The 22,965-nt window shown below is 43.4% G+C and overlaps 3 protein-coding genes across 6 annotated transcripts in view; 1 reads left to right on the plus strand and 2 right to left on the minus strand.

Moving 5' to 3' along the window:
- DNAJC2 (DnaJ heat shock protein family (Hsp40) member C2) overlaps positions 1–2,663 on the minus strand; it is a 16,905-nt gene extending 14,242 nt beyond the window's left edge. Inside the window, exons 1-3 of the mRNA XM_085040220.1 lie at positions 2,402–2,663; positions 1,675–1,865; positions 1,072–1,147 (exon numbers count right to left, since the gene is read on the minus strand). Of these exons, the coding sequence (XP_084896346.1) occupies positions 1,072–1,147; positions 1,675–1,865; positions 2,402–2,546 (412 nt within the window). The 5' untranslated portion in view covers positions 2,547–2,663. The remainder of the gene's footprint in view (positions 1–1,071; positions 1,148–1,674; positions 1,866–2,401) is intronic.
- Positions 2,664–2,694: 31 nt separating this feature from the next.
- On the plus strand, positions 2,695–12,016 carry PSMC2 (proteasome 26S subunit, ATPase 2). Its single transcript, XM_085040296.1, has 12 exons — positions 2,695–2,882; positions 5,360–5,397; positions 6,574–6,655; positions 7,632–7,731; positions 8,057–8,188; positions 8,806–8,878; positions 9,022–9,117; positions 9,363–9,527; positions 10,018–10,105; positions 10,834–11,036; positions 11,557–11,653; positions 11,748–12,016. Exons 1-12 carry the CDS (start codon positions 2,813–2,815, stop codon positions 11,903–11,905), a joined length of 1,302 nt encoding a protein of 433 aa, XP_084896422.1. The 5' UTR covers positions 2,695–2,812; the 3' UTR covers positions 11,906–12,016.
- A 1,422-nt stretch (positions 12,017–13,438) lies between these two features.
- SLC26A5 (solute carrier family 26 member 5) overlaps positions 13,439–22,965 on the minus strand; it is a 31,747-nt gene continuing 22,220 nt past the window's right edge. For 3 of the 4 annotated variants that reach the window (XM_085040185.1, XM_085040199.1, XM_085040191.1), the window contains 8 exons: positions 21,841–21,936; positions 20,986–21,092; positions 19,743–19,812; positions 18,253–18,345; positions 17,231–17,353; positions 16,119–16,325; positions 15,807–15,861; positions 13,439–15,250 (listed from right to left, as the gene is read on the minus strand). In XM_085040185.1, coding sequence (XP_084896311.1) covers positions 15,108–15,250; positions 15,807–15,861; positions 16,119–16,325; positions 17,231–17,353; positions 18,253–18,345; positions 19,743–19,812; positions 20,986–21,092; positions 21,841–21,936 — 894 coding nt within the window. In that variant the 3' untranslated portion in view covers positions 13,439–15,107. The remainder of the gene's footprint in view (positions 15,251–15,806; positions 15,862–16,118; positions 16,326–17,230; positions 17,354–18,252; positions 18,346–19,742; positions 19,813–20,985; positions 21,093–21,840; positions 21,937–22,965) is intronic. The other variant, XM_085040207.1, reaches the window with a different exon arrangement.

Raw genomic sequence — 22,965 nt, forward strand, 5'->3', positions numbered from 1 at the left:
GCTGCTCTATTCCACAGCAGCACCTGCTCCACAGTGGTGGTGTTAACTAACACCTGCCTCGGGCAACATAATTTCCTGTGTAAGTTGGTAATTCCCTAATTTCCACCCACTTTCATTTGGAAGTATCTGGGGACAGTGATTCTTCTTGCACCAGCACAGTTGTTTGCAAGATTCATTCACAACACCACCAGCTTATCCCAAAGAGGCTACTAAACAATCTTCAGAGTCTTTTTAAATCTTCCTCCACTAAATATTTGCTTCCTTGCAAAGTCAAGCACACTGCTTTCCTGAAATAGAGTTCTGAACCTCAACACGCTCCTTCACGTTCAAGTCCCACGCTGCCAAGCATGCCAAACCATGCTGTGATTTACAACACAGGCCCATGACATCATTAAGCAGCACACTGGCACTTCCAAGTTCTACTGTTTACTCACCCAAAATGTCAAGGAAACATAACCTCACAAATTAATTTCATTCTTAATGGCTTAGTAACATCCCAGAGATCCTGCCACAGGAGCTCTGCAGTTTTCAAATGGCAAAATGACCAAAGAACAAAGCTGAGCTTCTCAGTGGCCTAAGTAACTTTTGGTTACTTGAATACCTGAAAAATCACAAGCTACTGTTCCATTCCCAAGCCACACTCAGTCTAATCAGGCTGTTAACAGCAGCCTTTTCTTTAAAGCATTCAGCAGCAGTAACGTGGCAGCTCAGATGTGTCAGGGGGGTGCAAGGGAACCTCTGGGAACACACAGGGCAGGGAAAGCTCTGCTCCTCTGCCCTTCACTGAGACTGACTGCAGACTCAAAAATACAGAAATGTAAAGTTACAGTCTCGAGGCTGTTGACAAAACACACAGGCCACAAAGCAGAGACGTGAAATTTTTTAATTCCCTAGATTTAGGCCTCTGGATTTCAGAGCTCTGATATGAATTCAGAAGGCTGGTAAGCAACACAAATGAAACTTTTAGGCCTGTGACAGAAAAAGCTTGTTCACAACATGCAGGTATTTTCACATGGAAATCAGTTATGTACATCTGAAAAAAAAAAACGCTTATGAAGGAAAGGTACTTACGAGCTGCTTTGATTTGTTTCTGAGTAGCCCTGTATCGTATATTTCCTAGTCCAAGAACGGCATAATGGTCTTGATTCTGAGAGAAAAGGACCACAAACTCTAAAAAACACTGATAAATACAACCTAAAACACCACAACACATGCAGAAAACCAGTTCTCCTTTCCAGCTCTTAAAGACAAGAGGGAGAATTCTTCCCTCTCTCAAAAAACATTGGGAAAAGACTATAGAACAATTGTCATAAGACTCATAAGACTATAATTACCGAATAACAATATCAATGAATTAAGCCACTGTTAGAAATTCAAGCAGCTTTAATCTAAATTCGATTGAATCACTACAAAATTCAGTTATTGTTAAACTGAATTGCTGTCTTTAGTATTAAGCATGCTGATGTAACTCCAGAATAAGGGAGATGGTGACAGGAAGAAGAGACATTTTTAACACTCCCAGGCAGTAAAATAAAAAGCAACAGCTCAAAACTAAGATCTTATGTGTTTGCCTTCACAGCCCAGATATAGTGGTAGGGAATCTTTAGCAGCTGGGAATGGTAGGTATCCTTGATGGGCAAAAACAGTTAACAGTAATCCATATTGACTGAATACCTTCCAGTCCTTTGGGTCAAGGGTTTTTAACATAGGATATTCTTCAAGCTGCAGTTCTTCATCCCCCGATTCTTCAGAAAGTTCCTTCTCATCTTCTAACTCCTGGAAAGAGGCAGAAACATTTATGTTTCTCCTCTTAATAAATGCTTCAAACCATCTTCCCACAGGTTCCACTTGACAGAGTACTGATGCTATAAGCAAAAACATAAAAGCAACTTCACCTTCTGTGGTTTACGTTTTTTCTTTTTTTTCAATTAAACCCCATCAAAGCCCACAAAAGTACAGCGTCACACAAGGTTACAGATCACCAGCTCTTCTCTTTGGCTCCGTAAGCACCAGAGTGCAAGGAGCAGCACACGTGCCCGTCAGACAGGACCTCCCAACGCTTTCTGTGCTCTCACATCGCGAAAGGTGCTTTCAAGTTAAAGCAACGCACGTGTCAAACGGGATTAAATACAGTCCCATTGGCAACGGAGGAGACAATCGCGGCGGCGATATTAAATTCGGATTGATCTTCCCTGCGTTCCCGCTCCCCGTTCCCAGGCCACTCCCTCCGGCGGCGAACCCACACTTGTTGCTGAAACGGTGCCGGGAAGGCACAGCACGCGAGACGGAGACAATTAAAGTCAAATAAGCAGGAAAGTTCTTCCAAACCGGCCGGTTTCCCAGCTCCCCGCGCGGCCGCTGGCGGGCGGCCTTTGCCCGGCGCAGGCCCCGCGGTACCTACCGGCCGAGAGCGGCCTGCAGACGGCCGAGCGCTGTCCGTCCGGCGCGGGGCCGCGCAGCAGCGCCATGGCCGCCTGGGCCTGCCGCGGCACCGGCGCGTGGGGCGCCCGCAGCGCTTCCGGGGCGGCGGCGGCGTGCGGCGCCATAAGCGGCCCGGCCGGCCCCGCCGGGGTCCCCCGAGCCTCGCCGCTCCCCCGCCGCCCCCGCGCCGCCCCTGCGACCGGAGCGGCTCCCGCAGAGCGGGACCGGCGGCGCTGCCCGGGGCCGCGGGGTGAACGGGCGGCGCCGCGCGGAACCCCCGGCGGCGGCCGCGGTGCCGGGGGGAAGGAGATGGCCGAGCGCGGAGCGCGGTGCACCCTGGTTTGTGTTCCGGGCGGAAGCGGCGCGGTGCTGCGTAAGGCGGGCGGGCGCGATGCCGGATTACCTGGGAGCCGACCAGAGGAAAACCAAGGAGGAGGAGAAGGAGGACAAACCCATCCGCGGTGAGGGGCGATCTGCGGGACGCTCTCCGAGCGGCGCCTGGGGCGGGAGCGGGGCGGCGCCGCCGGCAGCCATGTCGATGCCGGGAGCGGCGGGGCTGGAGGAGCGGCGGGGGGAAAACGGACTAAAAGGGAGCCAAAATGTCTCTAATGTGCGTTTTGACGCTGCGGCTGCCGCCCCGCGACTGTCCCATCCCTGAGCGGAGCCCGGGCGGTGCTGCTGGCGGGGTGGGGAGCAGGGCCGGGAGCGGGGCCGGTGGGGCCTGGCGGGAACATGGCTGAGGCGCTGAGGCTGGGGACGGCGAGGGACGGCACGGTCGGTGTGGGCAGGATCGGTCCGGGCAGGGTCGGTGTGGGCAGGGTCGGTCAGGGCACGGTCGGTGTGGACAGGGTCGGTCAGGCACGGTCGGTCCGGGCACGGTCGGTGTGGGCACGGTCGGTCAGGGCAGGGACGGGCCGGGCAGGGTCGGTCAGGGCAGGGACGGCAGGGTTCGGTCGGTCAGGGCACGGTCGGTGCGGACAGGGTCGGTCAGGGCACGGTCGGTCAGGGCACGGTCGGTGCGGGCAGGGTGCCGAAAGGAGCGAGCAGCGAGCAGAAGCAGCACCGTGTGGGGCTGGGCAGGGGAGCTGGGGAAGGGACGATCCGCTTTTTGAATCTGCTTCTCTTGAAAAAGGTTCCTAAAATGCTTAATTTCCTCACCGTGTGAGAAAAAAGTTTTTTGTCTTAAAACTTACTTTTATACTTAAAATACGCAACAAAACAGGATACAATAAAACTGCACCTCCCTGAAAGGAAGCCGTGGTGAGATGAGGCAGAAGAGATGGTCTCTTGTGCCGTGCCTGCAGTGAGAGAAAGAGAGGAAATGACCTACAAGTGAGAAGGGGATATTCAGATTAGATATTAGAAATAAATATTTCACTTTTCGAGTGGTCCGAGATTGGAACGGGTTGCCCGAGGACCTGAAGTCCCTATACCTGAAGAGTTTAAGAGGCGTCGGGATCTGGCGCTGGGTGATGTGTTTCAGTGCTTTCGAGGTTACAGGAGCAGTGCTGGGTCGATGGTTGTATTTGATCATCTTGAAAGTCTATTCCAACCGTGATGATTCCATGGTAATTTCTTTCTCTGGCTTGGAGGGCGCCGCAGAGTTGTCCCAAGATACCGGCATAGTGTGAAAGTTGCCGGTTGCTCCTCATGTTTTAGTTTATTGTGGCTTTTTGTTTCACGTTAGTAAATATTTAATAATGAATCTGGAAGCACGAGCAATGCAACATGTAATCAGTGATGAGCTTTGAGCTGTTCCCATTCAAGAAAGATTTCTAAATTATAGCAACAAAGTGTTTAGTAGCTATAAAAAAAAATCAATGGGGCAGTACAAATAGTCAGGAAAGAAATAAGTATCAACGCAAAAGCTTCTCAGAATACTGTATAACATGTACTGCACCCAGGTCACCAATACCATGTGGTTTGGGCTCCATCTGTCTTAAAAACATAGAGAGTGGAATTAGACAAGAGAGGAAACTGGGATGGGACGGGAGAGAGGGTGTTAAATGTCTGTCAAATGGCAAGTGATGTGAGAGTGGTGTGGCAGGGGGTGACAGTAACAGAGTTACGTTTTTCTTAGTTAATGGAGAGGGTTCCCTGGAGCCACCTCTGTGCAGAACTGAACACATGGAACAGCTGGTGCTGCTTGTTCTTCTGGGGCAGTGCTCAAGTGGAAGTCTTAGATGCCAGGTTCAGGTCAAGTAAAAGGCAGATTTAAACCAGGAGACTCCTTCCTATGTATTCTGCTGAAAGTTGCTGAAAGTTTACAGGGATTAAAACCCCCAACATAAATATTAATGTAAGTAAATTGTTTTGAGGGCAGTTAATAACAATGTGTGACACAGGAGTAGCATTTCATCATGCATTTGCCACCTTTGTAGACCTTCCTGTTTGAGAGGGGAGTTTGGACCAGACTTTGTCTCATTTAGTGCAACCCTTCCCATGCTTTTTGTTTTACAGTATTAAAACCAGGAGTTTACAGTGCCGTTACTCAGACCAGCTTAGATTTGGTTGCTGTTCCCTGCTCACCCTGGGCTTTTTGGAAGAGAGACATCACTGGTGGAAAGTGGTGACAGTTTTTCATTGATGCTTTCTTGAACATCTAGAAACAAAAAGCTTAAAAGATGAAGTTTTGATATCTTCCATCCCTTTTTGTACAGTCATAGGCTGGAAAACTACTTGGAATGAGGCAGAATTGTAGTAGCTTGCTTACTATGAGCTCTGGGTGGTGCAGGTTTTTGGACTGAAGAGAGTAGCTGGGGACCCTGTTTTGTTTTTCTTGGGTATCTGGTGCTTTTTGGTTCCACTTCGGTTCAGCGAAAAGTGAAAACTCAAAAGAATCTCTTTAAAATACACGTTTTGATGTGTTAGAAGCAGAATTGGTGCTGCTGGTTTTGTCTTTAAAACTGGAAGCTAAGTCTCTCCTGTCTTGTTTCAGCTCTCGATGAAGGAGATATTGCCTTGCTGAAAACATATGTAAGTAGCACACATGTGGGAGTGTTAAAGACAAAAAGCAGTTCCTGGGGGGAATATAGTGGAGGAGGAGGGGAGGAGGGGTGGAGGGGTGTGCACTTGGGAAGCAGATAGTAACTCTGCTTCTCCTAATGTTCTTCTCTTCTGTCAAAATCTTTTCTCCCTTTTCACTTTACAACAAGAAGGCCCCAACCTGTGACACTAAAAATAATCCATTTGGTTTGTTAACTTGGAATTAATTAAGGATTTTTTTCTTCTGTTTTTGTTTTGTATGTCATTGCTGATTGCCATAGGGGTCTTACAACCAGGGCTTTACTAGGGCTTTGTCACTAGCCAGTTTTCTTGGTTTATACAAAAAGTGATTTTAAGACCTCTACTGCCATCAAGTTGACTTGCTTTCAGCCATCATGTTAAAAGAACATAACGTTGGGAGGCATTTTCCACAGACAATAAGGCTTAAAATGCTAATCTACCCTTTCTGCTGGGAAGTACAGTTGGTCTGTGAAAGAACTCTTGAGAGATTAAACTTGCAGCATAGGTATGTTTGGCAGAAGTCTGAATTTTGTTGACACCAAGACTTCTTTACAAAGCTCTAAAATACGGCTTGTACCCATTGTGGCTTCCTTTTTTGTTGCCAGTGGTTTACAAAGGAGATCTTGTAAAGCACATCCAGGTGTGGATATGCCTGTGTTAGTCAGATCCATCAAAATAAAGCATTTTATCACAAGCAAAAATTCTGATTTGCCCCTTGATATTTCTGCTGTCTTCTGTAGATGGTAGAAAGGTTGGGTAAGTTAATTAAAGCACTCGTACAGATCGTTTTCAGAAAGTGCATTCAGAATTCTGTATATATGATTTTACTTAGCCTTTTTTAAACTTTAGGAAAAATAGTTTAAAAAAGTAAGGCTGAACAGGTTTAAAAGAAAAACAAATCCTTGAAGTTTACAAATGTGGAAAATTTCCACTTTCACAGTTGGTCAGTTTTGTGTAGCTGCACTTCACTTTTTGCAAACAGAAATATTGTTACTGGAAGTTAATTCTGTCTTTTTTGGCTGTAATCAATAGTTGGCTGTTTACCAAGACAGTCTATTGAACATCTTGATGCTGAGCAAGTCTTGTCATTTTTCCTAAACATGAGATAATTTGAGTTATGAAATCTACATGATACTCCTTTTCCAGGGCCAGAGCACGTACTCAAGGCAGATCAAGCAAGTGGAAGATGATATTCAACAACTGCTTAAGAAAATCAATGAGCTCACTGGTATGTTCTGATGTGTCTAGATAGCTTTCAATGGACGAGCAACAGATACCAAAACAAGTGTTATAAGAAACTGATTTTAAACAACTTCTGCATTGTTTTTTTGTTGTTATTTTTCTCAAAAGAATACAGTTCTTTATTTGGTAACAAGAGATTTTTGCGTAGTAGGTGATTTTTGTTTTGTTTTGTTTTTTTTGATTGGGCAGGACTAATCTGTACATCTGATTTTGTAATTTTGTAGTTTAAGACATTTTTAATCAAAACTGTAGTTTTTACATGTAACAGTGTCATGAAACAAAAGCCCCTTTCTGACAATAGATCATGAAGTAGTGGTACTAGTCCTTATGTAATGAAGACATGTTTATAAGAGCAGTTAGCATCTCAAATCAGCTGGGTTAAAATCAATAACAATAAGAATGAATTTGTTTCCAAATTTTTCTTTGTATGGTTTTTACCCCATTGCTAATCCTGTCGTGGCTCTCAGTTCTGCCACGAGGACCACAGTTTCTCTTCTAAAATAATTTTGATTCTTTTAAATACATCATGGAAGTGGTACTTGTTATGTCCATGTTTTGGAAGATTTATAGGGCTTGTCACGTGTGTGAATCCTTTAGCTTCTGATACCTTACACTGGAGCTTTCCCTCAGTGAAAGCACTTGAGAGTTTCACTCCTTTAGTGAAATGTAGATATCCATCCATTATCAGTGATATCTGTGTCCTGCTGTAATCATCCTCACCCTGCAAAATTGAGTTAGAGAGTGGCCAGGCTGGGATTTGAATGTTCAGCTGGCATGGTCACACAGGCTCTTCCTTTAGGAAACTTGTTTTTTAGGAAGTCCATCAAAGATATGTGTGTGCATGAGTTTTGGAGGTCTCTCAAAGAGTTTCCTGCAGGGTTATCGCTAAGGTTTTGGTGTAGGAAGGATGGCTGACATCCCAGTTAGCTGCTTCCTCTTCAGCTTGTTTGTGCTGCACACAGGAATCAAGGAATCTGACACTGGCCTGGCTCCTCCTGCCCTTTGGGATCTGGCTGCAGATAAACAAACTCTCCAAAGTGAGCAGCCATTGCAAGTTGCAAGGTGGGTGCACTCTTCTCCTTCCAGTAGAGCTCCGTAGTGTTAAAAATCTGATTTATAGCTTATGCGTGGACTTCCTTTAAGAAATAAAGTTCTCATGTTGTGCTTATTCAAAGTGTTTTTTAGCACTCAATCATAAAGGAACTATGATTATGGGTTATGTACTTCATACTTGTACTTATTCCTGCAGTTACTGTGTGATGCTATAATGATGTAATCATAAGTACAGCAGCTATTCTCCTATGGTTGGAAAGTGTGACTCTCTGGATGTTTATGCAGATAACAAACAGTTTGTCTGCCTGGAGGTGTAATTGTGTTTCTGTGTTAGATGCACGAAGATCATCAATGCAGACTCTGAGGATCCCAAGTACATTATCAATGTCAAGCAATTTGCCAAGTTCGTGGTGGATCTCAGTGACCAGGTGGCACCTACTGACATAGAGGAAGGCATGAGAGTTGGGTATGCAAAGTCTTTGTGTTCTTGTGAGTCTTCCTGCAGACTGAAGCTTTCTTTGAGTTGTTTCATATCGTAGTTTGACATGTCAACAGCCCTCATTTCCTGTTTGCAGCAGTTGAAATTACAACACTAATGTGTCTTTTCTCTTGGAAGACAGTAACTCACCTGTATGCTCTGCTGGAATCTTTTGTTCTGATTTTATTTTGACAAAAGCCATGTGCCCTGGACTGAAACCTTTCAGTTTGGGTGCCAGCTTTCTGGGAGCCTGAGTAGGCTCTGCCCTTTGTGTAACTCTGTGGTTGCACACAGGGCAGCCAGGAAATGTTCACCGAGGAGGTAAAACCTGTTACTTTTAGAATCAGTATTTTGCCAATTAGCTCTGTGGGATATTTTGAAATTTATTTTCAAAATACTTTGGAATTAGTAGTTTTGGAAGCCTTAATATTTTCTGCAGAAAGAATTCCAGTATCTGGCCTACCTGACTATTAGCTTTCAGGGCTGGGCTCTCTTGATGGAGAAAAGAACAGTTCAAGAATTCAACTTCTCATTTACAGAGTTGTTTCTACATAACACTTTATTTAACCAGTGTTAAAATAATAGTCTTCATGCTTTCTCACCAGGGTCGACAGAAACAAGTACCAAATCCACATCCCCTTGCCTCCAAAGATTGATCCCACAGTCACCATGATGCAAGTGAGAGTTGCTTTACTTACCTTGACATAGCTTTGTCTTGTGATTGTGATTCCTTTAGCTGGATTTTGTTGTGGGCTGTTGAAAGCCTGGAGAGATTTGCAGCATCAGGCTGGTAACTGCTTACTCACCTCTTTGTTGTGCAGGTAGAAGAAAAACCTGATGTCACTTACAGTGATGTTGGTGGCTGTAAAGAGCAGATTGAAAAGCTGAGAGAGGTGGTTGAAACCCCTCTGCTTCATGTAAGTAACCTCCAGATTGAAACTTTTGCCTGTATTCTGGTCATGTGTTAGCATCTGAAAGAGCAAGAAAAGACAACATCACTGAGTGTAAACAACAGAGTGAGAAGGAGTCTGGTTTTAACAAGTGAAATCAAGCCCGGCCTCGTTTACACTGCTCTTCATTAATGAATTCCTTAATTTGCATATATGCTGTGATGCGCATAATCTTTAATTTGCACTTTCCCTTCTGTCTCCCTCCATTACAGCCTGAAAGATTTGTGAACCTTGGAATTGAGCCTCCCAAAGGAGTGCTTTTGTTCGGGCCACCTGGCACAGGCAAAACTCTCTGTGCCCGTGCTGTTGCTAACAGGACTGATGCCTGCTTCATCAGAGTGATTGGATCTGAGCTGGTGCAGAAATACGTGGGAGAGGTAAGAGCAAGTACTTGATGGAGTGTGGAGGGTTTTGCAAATTTCACTTGTGGGCAGCCAGCACCACAGTGGGGATGAGGGATGGATGTACTTGGAAGCTGCAGGTGCAGGGGGAAGGAGCTGTCAGACAAATCTCTGTAGGTGAGGCAGTGGTGACAGGACCTGAGGTTTGGTCTCACTGACAAAAGGGATTTTGTAGTGCAGAGTTCAGTCTGCGGTTCAGGAGTACTCTGGGATTAGGATTCTGCTCCCAACTCTGCCATTTATTTTTCACTTGGCCCTGAGGTAGATTACTTTATCTGTACTTCTGAGTTTAAGAGCAGTAATTTTTCTCTCCTTTATTAATTGCTTTAGGCTTTATGAATGTCCCATTATATAGGTGAACAAATAAAAATAGTTTTGCATTTTGGAAGCATGAAAAGCTTGATTGTGATAGTTTTTCTGTAATGTGTCTCCAGTGTCTAACAAAATCTTGATATTTTGCTTTCAGGGAGCTCGTATGGTTCGTGAACTCTTTGAAATGGCCAGAACTAAAAAAGCTTGTCTTATATTCTTTGATGAGATTGATGCCATTGGAGGTAGGTTTGTAATAGCTACAGTTCTAATCTTATGTGAGAGCTTCCAGGTTTTCTTGCAGTTCTTTATTTGGATTGCTGCATTTCAAGAAAAGTGCTTGTAAATACTGAGTTAGCAAAACTAGTCCCAGCACACCCCACGCCCAGGAAGCTGTCAGGAAGTGGTTTATGTAGTGTAGCCCAGATGGGAAGCCATTTTAGCACATTGGAACACCCAGATTATTCGAACTCAAGTGAAGAATCTCTGTATTTTGTTTGCAAAAAATACTGTTAGCTTAAACTCTTTCAGCTTCTGGACTATGCTCCAAGTCTTTATTACTTTCTGAACATTATTCTTTTTTCTTAAAGAAAATGCTTAGGTCCTTTGAAAGTAGAACAGTTTTTACATAGACAAGGGAGAAGGATGATTTTGGTTGAGGGGAGGCAAAACAAATGAACTACATTTGTAAATTCCAGCAGCTTGGCCAGTTGTTAGGGAGGGAGATAGAGGCCCTTCTGTGTTAAGGATGAAGATCCAGGATTTAGTTTAACTGACAGGTTCCAGCACTCACTCTTGGTTTGAAGTGTATCACCCAGATAACCCCCTCACACCTTTTTAACTGATCACAAATACTTTTATGCAATTTAAAATCATTCTCTGAGGTGTCCTGTGTTGCAGCTGCTGTGACACCTCTGTGTCTATGGCCTGGAGGTTCCTCTCCCTCAGTGAAACTCGTGTGTCTCCTCTTCAGGTGCTCGTTTCGATGATGGGGCTGGGGGTGACAACGAGGTGCAGCGCACGATGCTGGAGCTCATCAACCAGCTGGATGGGTTTGACCCCCGGGGCAACATCAAGGTGCTGATGGCCACAAACAGACCTGACACTCTGGACCCAGCACTGATGAGGCCTGGCAGGCTGGACAGGAAGATAGAGTTCAGCCTGCCTGATCTTGAGGTGAGAGCTCCTTATTCCGCAGCCAAGTCTGTTCTGATACCAGGCTGTTTCTTCTATTTGGGCATCCTTGTCTGGAAGTTTATGAGAATTAGCAAAAGCAGCACTCTTAAGTTATGTGAAACTACATGGGGAATTAAAATTGTGCCAGAGGTTTTCCCACACTGTGCAGATTCCACCCCTGGCTGAGAATCCATGGTAAACAGCTGTAATCACTGTATGTTCCTGCCTCAGCAGATAAAAAATCCGTTAACCAGATCCACGATCTAGTTTGGAAATTGGAAAGTGTTTTGTTTGGCTCTTTTGAGAGAGCATTTCTATGATGAAAGCTCTTTTTGAAGTTACTTTCTTAGTTTAGTATCATGTGCACTTACACATTCCATTCCAGGCATGGGAAACCATAATTGGGCAGCAAATACAAGATGTGTTTTCCATTTGCCCATGCTGTGGACATGGACAGTTGCAGGCTGGAGTCATCACCTCTTTTCATGCCATGAACACTTCTGTGCTCTCTTTCCTTCAGGGCCGAACTCACATCTTCAAGATCCACGCTCGCTCGATGAGTGTGGAGAGGGACATCAGATTTGAGCTGTTGGCTCGGCTGTGTCCTAATAGCACAGGTGAGCTGAATGCATTTATTGATTTAAACAATTTTACATATTCTCCATGTCCCCTGGCAGTCAGGGTTGAGTTGTTTGTCCCTGTCTTTCCCAGGTGCTGAGATCCGCAGTGTGTGCACAGAGGCAGGAATGTTTGCTATCCGAGCGCGCAGGAAAATCGCCACTGAGAAGGATTTCCTGGAGGCAGTGAACAAAGTCATCAAGTCATATGCCAAATTCAGTGCTACCCCCCGCTACATGACCTACAACTAATACCAGGGAGTGTTCTGTTTCTCTTTAACTTTCTGTGGAACAAAAATCCAAGTGTAGTGATTTATGTTTTGTTCTTGGAAGCTAGAAATAAATAAAGTGTTCAGAAGAGTAGGTGGGTGTTCATTTTGAGTGTTCTACACCACTGGAGTGTTGCTGCTCCAGGGAAGATATCTCAGGTTACAGTAGCCAGGGAGGAAGAAGGTGTAATTTCTTAGTGCTATGGGAAGGAAGATTTCCTCTTCCCTGATCCTGCTCTAAAAAGAGTTTGACATCAGTCTAGTGGTGAGCATTTTGTTACAGTGTATGAATTGTCTGAGATGATGCTACACACAGAGGATGACCCTGACAGGGTCCAGGTGCTCCATAGCTGGGCAGTGGCTGGGAGTTGTTGGCCTTAGGCAGCATTGAAAGTTTAATCCTCGTTCATCTGACCTGTGCCTGTAGAGCTGGGTGTGGTCAACGAAAAACAAGTCTTTCATTTTCCTTTTTTTTCCCAGTGTCGCATTAAAGTGCTGCTTTGAGGGGAAGAGGTGGAAGAGCTTGAAGAAATACCGGAGGGAAAATATGCTTTTGTGAACTGCTTTGTCTTGGAAGTGAGAGAAGTTTTATTGTCAGTTGCATCAAAATCAGACCATCAATTTATCAAGCTTAAATTATGAAGCCACTTCTGTTTTTTATGAAAGAGGAAGTGTGTGCAATAGGGAGAGAATATGCAGCACATGGACTGGGTTAGGATTTTGGTTGGTGTCAGTATCTTGATATGGAAACTTGGGAAATCTCAATACTTATGTGTCATTTCAGGAAGAACATTTTAGGGAGGGATGCCAGTTTATTGGTGGGACAGAATGTTTCTCATTTTCAGAAAGCATCACTGCCAGCATCTCTGTTTACCATGTGCAGCACTTGAAGTCAAATGTAGCTTCTACTTGAAAAGGATAAGTGAAGTATGTAAAAAGAGTTTGGATCTTTCTAGGTATCCTGAATTATCATCAGTACTTTTGCCAAAAAAAGGAGGGGAGAGGGAGAGGAACATGACCCTGATCATTAAGGTCTGTTAATCAGTGCAGTGAAGAGGAAGTGGGTTCCCTTTTCAGGGGGTGGCTCAGGCTGCCAGGAGGAAGCAGTGCTTCAGCTGGTGGCAGCAAAGCACAGGGAAAGATGAGCAAAAGCTGCCAGATTTTGTTCTATGGGATGAGTTACCAGCACTGCTGGGGAGTTGCAGCAGTTCTTGTTCTGCATGGTCTGGGATGTGGGACTTGCTTGGGCAAAGGTTCTCAGTCCAGCATTTCAGGAGCTCCCCAGGAAGTGCAGCTGTTACTGTCAGGATGGAGATTAAGCTTTAGTTGTATCCCTGTGAGGCCTGCAAGGAGAGGGCATCATGGGGATGCCAGGAGTGAGGAGCAGGAACCAGCACAGCAGGGAAGACCTGCCTGGAGGTGGAAACCTTTCCTGGCCCATCCCTTGGCATCAGACACTTGTATCGGGTCCTCAGCTTGCTTCTCATACACAGGCTCACCAAGACATACTGAAAAATTTTGACAAGTGACATCACTTTATTTTGGAAGTTGACAGGATTTCAATGTGAACTGAAGAGACTACAGAGTTATAAACTGAAGCTGCGACAAGCTGGAAGTAGAAAAATATACTGTATGTTGATACAAAGGCTTGTTGAACTAGTTAACATTATAAAATGTACCGAAAGTTGTTTAAATAAGCACACACAATGTCTTGACATGCATGCACTTCATCCTTTGAACTCCAGCTAAGCAGCAATTTCTGATGCAGAAAGCTTCTCATCCCTATTGGCAGGGGAGTCTGAGGAAATGAAGCATCTTCCCTGACCTCCCTGGTTCTTGGGAAACAGTTTACCTGAAGCAAGCCCTAATTGCAACAGAGCCTGAAGTAAAATAAGAGTATTACATTCTGTGATCAGAGGTGAGGAAGGCAACTGAATTCCTTATGCACAGGAGCTGTGATTTGAGGGTGCTGAATGAATTGTCACTGATGCCCCACTTGCCCTGTGCTGTCAAAATAACCTACGGAGAAACACTTCTAGGTTCCAGCCTCTGCTGAGCTTCAGAGTGACAGTTGTAAGGGAAACAGGGGCATTGAAGATTTATTTTGCCTGATTTCCATTTCCATATTTTCATCTCATACCTGACATGAGGCTGTACCACAGTGGCCAGGCTGACAACAGAAAAAGAAACCCTACACTACTGTTTTAAAAAACCCAAACATATTATTATTTTTGAATTCTATTGAACTGTATTTCTCAAACCACTTAAAAGCTGAGACAGAAGCAGCATTACTGGGAGGAAGGTGGGTAACAGAAAAGTACTTTTTTTTTTTTTTTGGACCACTGAGACTTTAGACCTTTTTTTAATTTTCATTCCAGCTTAAGAGACTGCACATAGGGTATCAGTTCTTAATTTAAACAGGCTTCACTCCTGCCTTAAACCACTTTTGTCTTCAAACTCTGAAACTAAATTAAGTTTAGCTTAAAATCCAGTGTTCTCTTCTAGAAAGCCTAACCAGGTTTTGGCAGTGCAAGTACCTTTCTGATAATGTAATAATTAAACAAAGAGTTTCTGACTTGAAGTTCACTTAGAGCAAAAATGAAGAATTGAGTATAGCTGAGACAGATTAGGTATTTTTTAAAAAATAACTGTACCATCCAGGTTTAAAAACAGCAGCAGCTAAATGCCACCAGTGTGAATTCATTAATCCAGCTGGCAGATTGTTATAAATTGTACAAATCTGTTGTGTGCAGATGTTGACATCAGGCTTTAAAAGACACCTAAGAAAGTTCTTTAAAGACACTGGTACAGTGCATTGCACTTGCAGAACAGTTACCTCCTGCAAGATCCCAGTTGTAGTGAGTTAAAGTGCCCATTTTCTCAACAGGAATAGGAATGTCACCTTGTCCACCAGATTCTGATTGCAGCAGAATACACTGAATTTTCTTTTCTTGCATAATTTTGTGCTTGTGTATTATTGGAAGGCTATACCCTGATTGAAGGAAAGAATTCAAGAGCATGAAGGCTTCCATTTCCTCATCCACTCTTCCTACAAAAAATAAGCACCACCCTATACCCGTAGATACAAACAGCCTCAGGCTCTCTTCAAACTGTGCAAATTAAATATTCAGAAAGAGTCTCTCCATCAGCAGAAATCTGGCTTCCATTCTGCTCCATGCCACTCTTTAGAGGTCCGAGTCAGCCTGTGCTGCAGACCCATCTTTCACTTGGCAAGCAAGGACAGCATCATGAATACTGTGAAACAGCAACTCTCTTGTTACGGTTTTATCAAAAAAATTCAGTCTTGTCAGCTCATGCATGACAGGGCCTACAAAACAAAACCAAACACAGCATCAGTGCATACACGTGAGTACAAAGATGGAAGACAACGGCATCCCAGGAAGAAGATGACAACTTGTTCTCTTACTTGTTACTACTAAAAAATTTGAAATAGCCAGGTGGATCACATGCTACTTCCACTCCAAACAGGTAATTCTCTTATCCAGATATAGACAGAGGCATATTCTTGGCACAAGATGCTACAATTCCAAATAGTGGATATTGGAATATTTCAGGCTTTTCTCCTTATTACAGTACCACAAGAAGTTCAAGATACAAAATTTGGTGTGGCATTCACAACTTGCCAGCTGGAAGAAATGGGAGCAGGATCCAGTTCTCATAAAGCTTGTTGCATCAGTGCTCTCCTTTCAGTAAAGTTAAGACAAATGCATATGGGCTTGCTTTTCCTCAAATCCAATTTTATGTGAAGCGCTGATGCTACCGAGTTACTACTGGCAGAAGAAAATTTGGGAGCAGAGGGAAAGAGGTAAAACACAATCTCTCCCATAAAGCTCACAAAAAAGAAGAAAAAAAACTCCACTCACCATTACAGCTGGCAATGCAGACATTGACCCCAACTTCTTTGTACTCTTTTATAATCTGCAACAGAGTTAAGATGACATTAAATGCAGATAATATATCATCATACACATCACAGTTCTGGAAGCAAAATATGTGAAACCTGCACAGTCCCCATTCCCCAGTATTCAGTTAAAACTTACAGAATTAAACCAGTGATTAGGTGAGATATTGGATTGTATTTGAGCAGGAAGTTGTGTCTCATGCTGACAGAATTCTTTATTAGGTACCTGAAAACTTTTCTATGCATTTTTCTGGAGGAAAAAGCCCCTACTTACTGATTTTAGGGTTTTTGCTCCAACTGAATCCACAAAGTTCACCGGGGTGAAATCCAGAATTAAAGAATGAATGTTTGTTTTGGGCTCCACAAAATGCTCATGCTCATCAGGAGACATGTCTTGTACACTAGAATCTGCAAACTTTCCATTCACAGGTAAGTCATCGCTTGCTATCTCATGTTTTACACTTGCTTCTACGTCGTTAGTCTGGGAGAAAAGATAAATAAAGCTTAAAGGCAGTCAGTGCTTTTTTCAATGTAAATCCCTTTCCTCCCCTCACTCAGGTGTTCTCTAAGCCTTTAGAAGGTGCACAGCTCCTGGTCACTACAGAAACTGGCTTGACATGCACACATATTTTCATATCTTGTGTATATCAAGGTTTGTTCTCTTCTGCCCAGCCTTTCTACAGCTGCACACAAGCAGCTTAAAGCTGTTATCTCAGGACTGAATTACCCATTTCCTTCAAACACTGACACCTGTTCATTTTTACTGACACAGTTTTACTCCTTCTCCTTGCCTTATCCCTGCTGATCCCATCAAGGCCTGTATTTTCAAAATAAGCAACACCAATCAGGCTCTCAGGTTAGGCCTTTTTAGGTTTCTCATGGTAAAATCACACACCAGCTCCCACCATGGGGGTGAATTAAACATGCATAAAAGCACAAGCATGTCCCAAATAACCCTTCTCAGTGTATCTGACCCACTTGGCCATGCCAGGATTAGCAGAGGGGATGGCACCTTCTTATTACAGGGGCTGCTAATTTGAATTAACTTTATTATATCTTATTTCTACATGGTTATTCCAAGTGTGTGAGGAGGGGCAGAGGCAGGGTCCCTTTTGATTTCTGCCACCATCACTGCTGAGACAGCCTGACAGTGTGGAGAGGGTCTGTGCCACTCTGTGCTACCTGAATGCAATCAAGGTGCAACACAATTACCCAATCCAGCAGAGAGCCTCTGATCCTTACACTGTTCCTTCAGTCACCTGTCCCCACTGCACAGCACTTGCTCCCTAAGCCCTGCCCCATGAGCAGCTCTGCCCCTTGTATAAAACACGAGAGGCAGCACCTGAGAGCAGCCTGTAAGCTGATGAAGCAGAGGTAAATATTTACCGAAGAGCTCACGAGCTTCAGCACAGCTTTCTTTCTGTGCTCATTTGCTGCCTTTATCTCCCTGGCATGGCGTTTCTGGGCTTTTCTCCTCGCTGCTAGTATGGCAGCAGGGTCCACTCCGGTCTGTCAGGAGAGGAAAGCACGATCAGAGGAGATCCAGCTTGTTAGGATGGCACTGGAGTAATTTGTTGAACTAATCACTGCCATAATTTTAGACAAGCCTGCATTTTCCAGCTTCCCTTGGTGGGGGAGAGAACAGTATAAAGAAGGAATAATCTTGGCAAGCACTGTGTTAACAATATGAGGGAAAGATGCATTTCATTCTTTTCTTGAAATCAGAGAGTGTCGTGTTTGAACCAAATGCTGATTGGAGTGCAGAGAGCAAAGGGGAGAGAAGTGCATTTGGGCAGTAATCACGAATATCTTGCTTTGTGAGGGCAAGTACCACCCACCTGTTTTGCACAAGACTCGCCATGGGAGCTACAGAAAAATTTTTCAGAAGTTAGTACAGTGCAATTGTCACTGGGTCAGGCAGTTCTGCTGTTGCCACTGCCACCCAGTGAAACCACAGGTGACACAGGCAGTGAGGCACACTCTGTGCAGGTGATCTGTTGCCCATGAGAGGCACTAAAAGCCCACAATATCCCACGTAAACACTCCCAGTAAAATTAGTCACCCAACAAGGAAACATTTCTTCCCATTTTGTTTTCAGTTCAGCAACTAGTTCCCTGCAGAAGAAGAGTTTGCCCAGTTTGTGCTCTGCACCCACCCCTTTCCATTCACAAGCAGTCAATATGAAGCTATGCTTTGTCTGTTTATTCCTTTCCACCATGCTGTTGCTTTCTAAGATAATTTCTAGCTGGCTGGAGGGTCACCTTCTTGTGTTTTACAGATCACCAGGGGCCACAGGCAAAGAAAGTCTTTTCTAGGGGCTACACAAAAGGAGATGAAAGATGGGCACGTTTCAGAGGAATCAGTTTGAATTTTCAGGACACAGACATGAAAGAGTTTACTTTACTCACCTTTTTCTTCAGAGCACTTGTATATGACTCACTATTAGCAAAATAAAGTGATGTATTAGCTTGAAATATTTTTATTCCAGGATTTTCTTTAACCTAAGGGAAATATAACATGTGCACAGTTAAACAGAATAAAAGCACTAGACACACAAACATGCAGCAGTGACAGCCAACCCTGGATGGCTCCCAGCACGTGCCAAATAAAGAAGGTTGGCACTGTAATGAGCAAAGGCAACCAGGAGAGCAGAACCTCCCCTTTCCCAGTGTAATACTGCACACTGTCGAGCCTGGTAACATTTCTCCTTTACTCTGACAAAAGGTACAGCCATAAAAAAAGAACTAAATAGTTGCAGTTCTCTGATGTTGCTGTCTACAGCTGGTATTACCATGAGGAAATCATGCAGACTTAGAATTGCTTCCTTTCAGCCTCCATTTCTACAGGCATAATGACTTCCTTTTTTCTCTCTTTTTCTTTCTTGACTCCCCAGGTACAAAAAATACCAACCTTTCAAATCTTTGATTTTATCCAGATCTATCCAGACAAGTCCTGGTATTCACTATTTTCCCTTACTTTAAATGCAGTCATCTTTAAACAGGCTGAACTCTGACATTTTGCATGCAAATGACCTGGCCAGCAGCAGAGACCCAGCCTGCCATATGCTGCCAATCCCACCTTTACCCAGGAGGAAATGCTGACTGCATTCAGTTTAACAGAAAAGGAGCCTCCTCTCTTCTGCATACAGATGTAAATGTGTGCACCTTTACTCCTGCTTTGAATCATATTTAAAGCAGAACTGTATCATCTTTTTCCATAGGTTTTTACAAACTGGTTCCTCAGTAAAGGGGGATGTAGCTTTTATAGCAGCATCTCTGAGAACACGGCAGAGCGTGCAGAAAATTGTAGCTGCTGTTTGGGAATAAGTACAGCATGTTTATATCCATTGCACTGACAAAATGTAATGCTTTCATCAGCTTTTGGTGAACAAAATGGCATTTATGAGAAGGTAAGTGCATGGTGAGCAATTGTGCCATTAATCATGTATATTTAATGAGCAGGGGATGGGTGGGGTGCTGCTTTGAACAGTTTGTGCAATTCTGAAGAACATACAAGTTTGGATCCTGGTTCCATGGATTCCATGCAATACTCCCACTCAAATAAAGAAGGTGGCCTGGTGTATGCACTTGTGCACACAGCAGGTTTAGCAGTGGTATCCCTAAACATTTTATCATTTTGTGCAAACTAGGGCAATGGAAAAATATAAAAAATACTTTTCATCACTTCCTGGTGAAAAGTATGTGCAGGACAAAGAGCTCGAATTTTTAACAAAGCAGCTTCTACTCTTAAACCTAAATTTATTTTTTTCCTTTCAACACAGGTGAATGCTCAGCAGACAGCACTGCATGTGCAGTGTGGTAGGGCAAAGCTGCAAATCACCACAGGTGTCTTTGCTCCACTGTATGAAACTCCTCCATGCAGAAAAACATCTTCCTACCTCTTCGTACTCTTCCACATCACAGTAGATGTCAGTGTTAGGAATACGACCAAGGATTCTGTACTGAGGGCTAGAGAGAAAGGAAACAAATATTTCAATATTATCACTTGTAAAGGGGAAAAGTGAGTGCTCAACAGAGACTGAAACTTATTTTTAATAGTCCTTCTGCAAGGTCTGTCTGGTACAGGCTTATCTAAACATGGTTAAATGCAGTAAGCAGTTTATGGCAGAACACAATGAAAAGAAAGTTTGTTTCTTTCATAAGTTTCGCACTGAAATGTTATCATTTTCTGAAAACCGTGAGTCAAAACATGCAAAAGTACAGGGCAAATTCTCTGCAGCACCACCTGGTGCAATTCCATTGACTGTCTTGCAAATAATGGAAACTCATACTGGCAGAAGATATGCTGTGATTTGAAAGAGCCACTTTGCTCCCAGGACAATGCCTAAGAAGATGAATATTCCCAACTCACAAGCACTGTGACAGCTAAGTACATTACTGTTCTGTTTGCAAGAATAAAACTGTACAGAGATGGCAGAAAAATGCTCTATTTATGCAGAGTGGAAATCTCACAATTTGCTTTCATTCCAACGCAGATGAAACCGAGACTCTTACAGAGTTTCTACCTGCATGTCCCAGGCCTTGAGCCCAGATGCCTCACATGGCACTCCTACCCACACATGCAAGAAACAATTTCACTGTAGACCCGAAAAGCTACACAGTAAGAGCTTTGTCACTTTGAATGGGGAGAAGCGACTTGAAAACTAGAAGAGCAGCCACAATTTTTTTGACAAATTAGAACTTTCTTTTAAAATACTTAAGTATTCATCTAGTGATAACCTGACACAACTTCAGCTTGTCTGTGACAATTAGTGCACACAAAACATAATCATGTACTGAAACTGGTAGCAAGAAGATTTAAAGTTCTAAACTCTAGGCATTAAAAGAAAATAAACAAGAAGATTAACCACAATGAGAAATGAAAAATCTTCTGTTTATTACTGAGAGTGCAAGTTCATGCCCTCTAAAAATTTTGTTCTCAAAAGAAAAATTTTATTCTCAGAAAAAGAAAACATGAACCCTGGATCAGAGCCAAAGGGCATGACCTGTATTAGGAAGCAAATTCTGTACAGCATGCAGTTGAAGAGGGTGGAATGGACTTCTGCTTATTTGCACCCCTTAAACAAACAAAACCACATAGAAGATCAGCAAACACTAATTTTGATAAAGAAGAAATCTGACCTTTGTGTTCTGTAAATAACAGTTATCATTGCAAATGTTACTGCAGTAAGCAAACCATAGTCTAGTCCCAGGAAAAGAGAAGCCACAAAAGCTACCACCCAGATGGCCTAAAACAAAGAAAAGGTCTGAATTATTATGCATTCTTTCCTGTTAACAACAAAACCAACAGCATAACCCAACCTCAAAACCGATGCATCACTTCTGATCAGGAATAGGCTATAATGTGATCCATCATGAGGGCAGATGGGAATTGCCTTAACCTTTCAGCAGGGCGTAAAAGCTCAAGGCACTCTAACATCTGACAAACTGTCACATATTAATTAATGCATTAAGTCCTGTTCCACCATCATCAGACTCCAAATACCTTAGGATAAAAAAACCAAATATTCAAGGCCTGCAGCTCTAACTCAGTTCAATCAGCCAGTTCATCCAGGAGAGAAATGCCACCAAAATGTTCCCTCCAATACACCCTTAGTTCTGGCCCACTCCAGACAGGCTTTTTGTTTGTCTCAAAAGATGGCAAATATCTTCAAGTGGTTTTCTTTGTTACTTGTTTTTCAAATTCTTCTCAGACATTTCCACAGCCTTCAGTGCAGTTCCTGCAGAAAAGCTGCCAGAGCTTTGCTTTTACTGCAACCAAACCACTTCCAACCTGAGTTACAAGAGTGTTGAACAACAACAAAAATATTCTTGTGTCCAACAGATCACTCTCCCAGGGTACTTACAGCTCCCTGTCTTATGTTCATCTGCAATACAACACTAATTTATAGCTCCTTGATCAGTTTCTACGCTGTTTTGGGGATAGCAACAAATTTAATATAGTAAAGTATATGCACTGAGCTGTGCAATACTCACCAGCTCAATCTTACTGGTTCTCCAGAAGTGCATGATGTCTCCAAACTGTTTAAACATTCCCTTCAGGTTCACCATGACAATTGCAGCTAGCACTGTCTAAGAACATTATACAAATGCAATTTTCAGAAGAAAAATAAACCCAAGGCCACGTAAGAAATTCAAAGTATCACAAATAACTATATCTGTGCTTTACAGTCCACTGAACAAATGTTCTTTTTAAAAACCCACAACTTTTCAGGTAGTTCAGTGTATATGTGCTTTTACTGCAGCTGCAGAAAAGGCAAACCAGTTCAGTACAGTTTGATTTACCCTTTCCTAGCAAGAGGAACCATGTTCCTACACTTCATGCTGCTGCACTTACAGTGCCTGAAGAAGTAGACTATAATCTCTAATTCATGTTTCTCTACAATATACTGAGACAATTCCTGCAACAGTCACATAGTTGTAACCCAAGGTCAAATTCCTGTAACAAGAAACAGGAATTGTGTATCATCCTTTGCACATCACCAGAAACAGTTTTTTTTAAAGTCAGAAATATACTTATTGACATAAATATATTTTTATACAAATAAGTACAAACTGCAGCAAACCCCACTCATTATGCTGAGCCATTACCCAGCCCCAGCCCTCTACCAGCCAAGCTGTGACTTTCTTTCAACTTTTTAACCTCAACCCAGAACTCTTATGCTGCAATCAAATATGGCCAGTAGGACGAGGGCAGTGATTGTCCCTCTGTACTCTGTGCTGGTGAGGCCACAGTGCAAATCCTGTGCTCAATTTTGGGCCTCTCACTACAAGAAAAGACACTGATGGGCTGGAGCAAGTCTAGAGAAGAGAACAGAGCTGGGGAAGGGTCTGGAGCACAAGTCTGATGAGGAGCAGCTGGAAGAGCTGGGGGTGTTGAGTCTGGAGAAAAGAAGGCTCAGGGGAGAGCTTATCAGTCTCTACAACTGCTTGGAAAGAGGTTGTAGCCAGGCGGGGATTGGACTCTCTTCCCAAGTAAAAGGTGACAGAATGAGAGGAAATCACCTCAAGCTGTACCATGGGAGGTTTAGATTGGATATGAGGAGAAGTTTCTTCATGAAAATGTTTGTCAAGAACTGGCACAGGCTACCCAGGAAGTGT

Source organism: Lichenostomus cassidix, chromosome 1Aa (assembly GCF_008360975.1).
Source record: "Lichenostomus cassidix isolate B80296 chromosome 1Aa, HeHo_3.0, whole genome shotgun sequence".
In the NCBI taxonomy this organism is placed as follows: Eukaryota; Metazoa; Chordata; class Aves; order Passeriformes; family Meliphagidae; genus Lichenostomus; species Lichenostomus cassidix.

What these genes read in the sequence shown, in the direction of transcription:
- PSMC2 (XM_085040296.1), top strand. Translation starts at nt 2,813, where the DNA reads ATGCCGGATTACCTGGGAGCCGACCAGAGGAAAACCAAGGAGGAGGAG. An exon ending in GGAGGACAAACCCATCCGCG is followed by an intron (nt 2,883 to 5,359) that starts GTGAGGGGCGAT and finishes GTCTTGTTTCAG; the next exon opens with CTCTCGATGAAGGAGATATT. An exon ending in CAGCCATTGCAAGTTGCAAG is followed by an intron (nt 7,732 to 8,056) that starts GTGGGTGCACTC and finishes TTTCTGTGTTAG; the next exon opens with ATGCACGAAGATCATCAATG.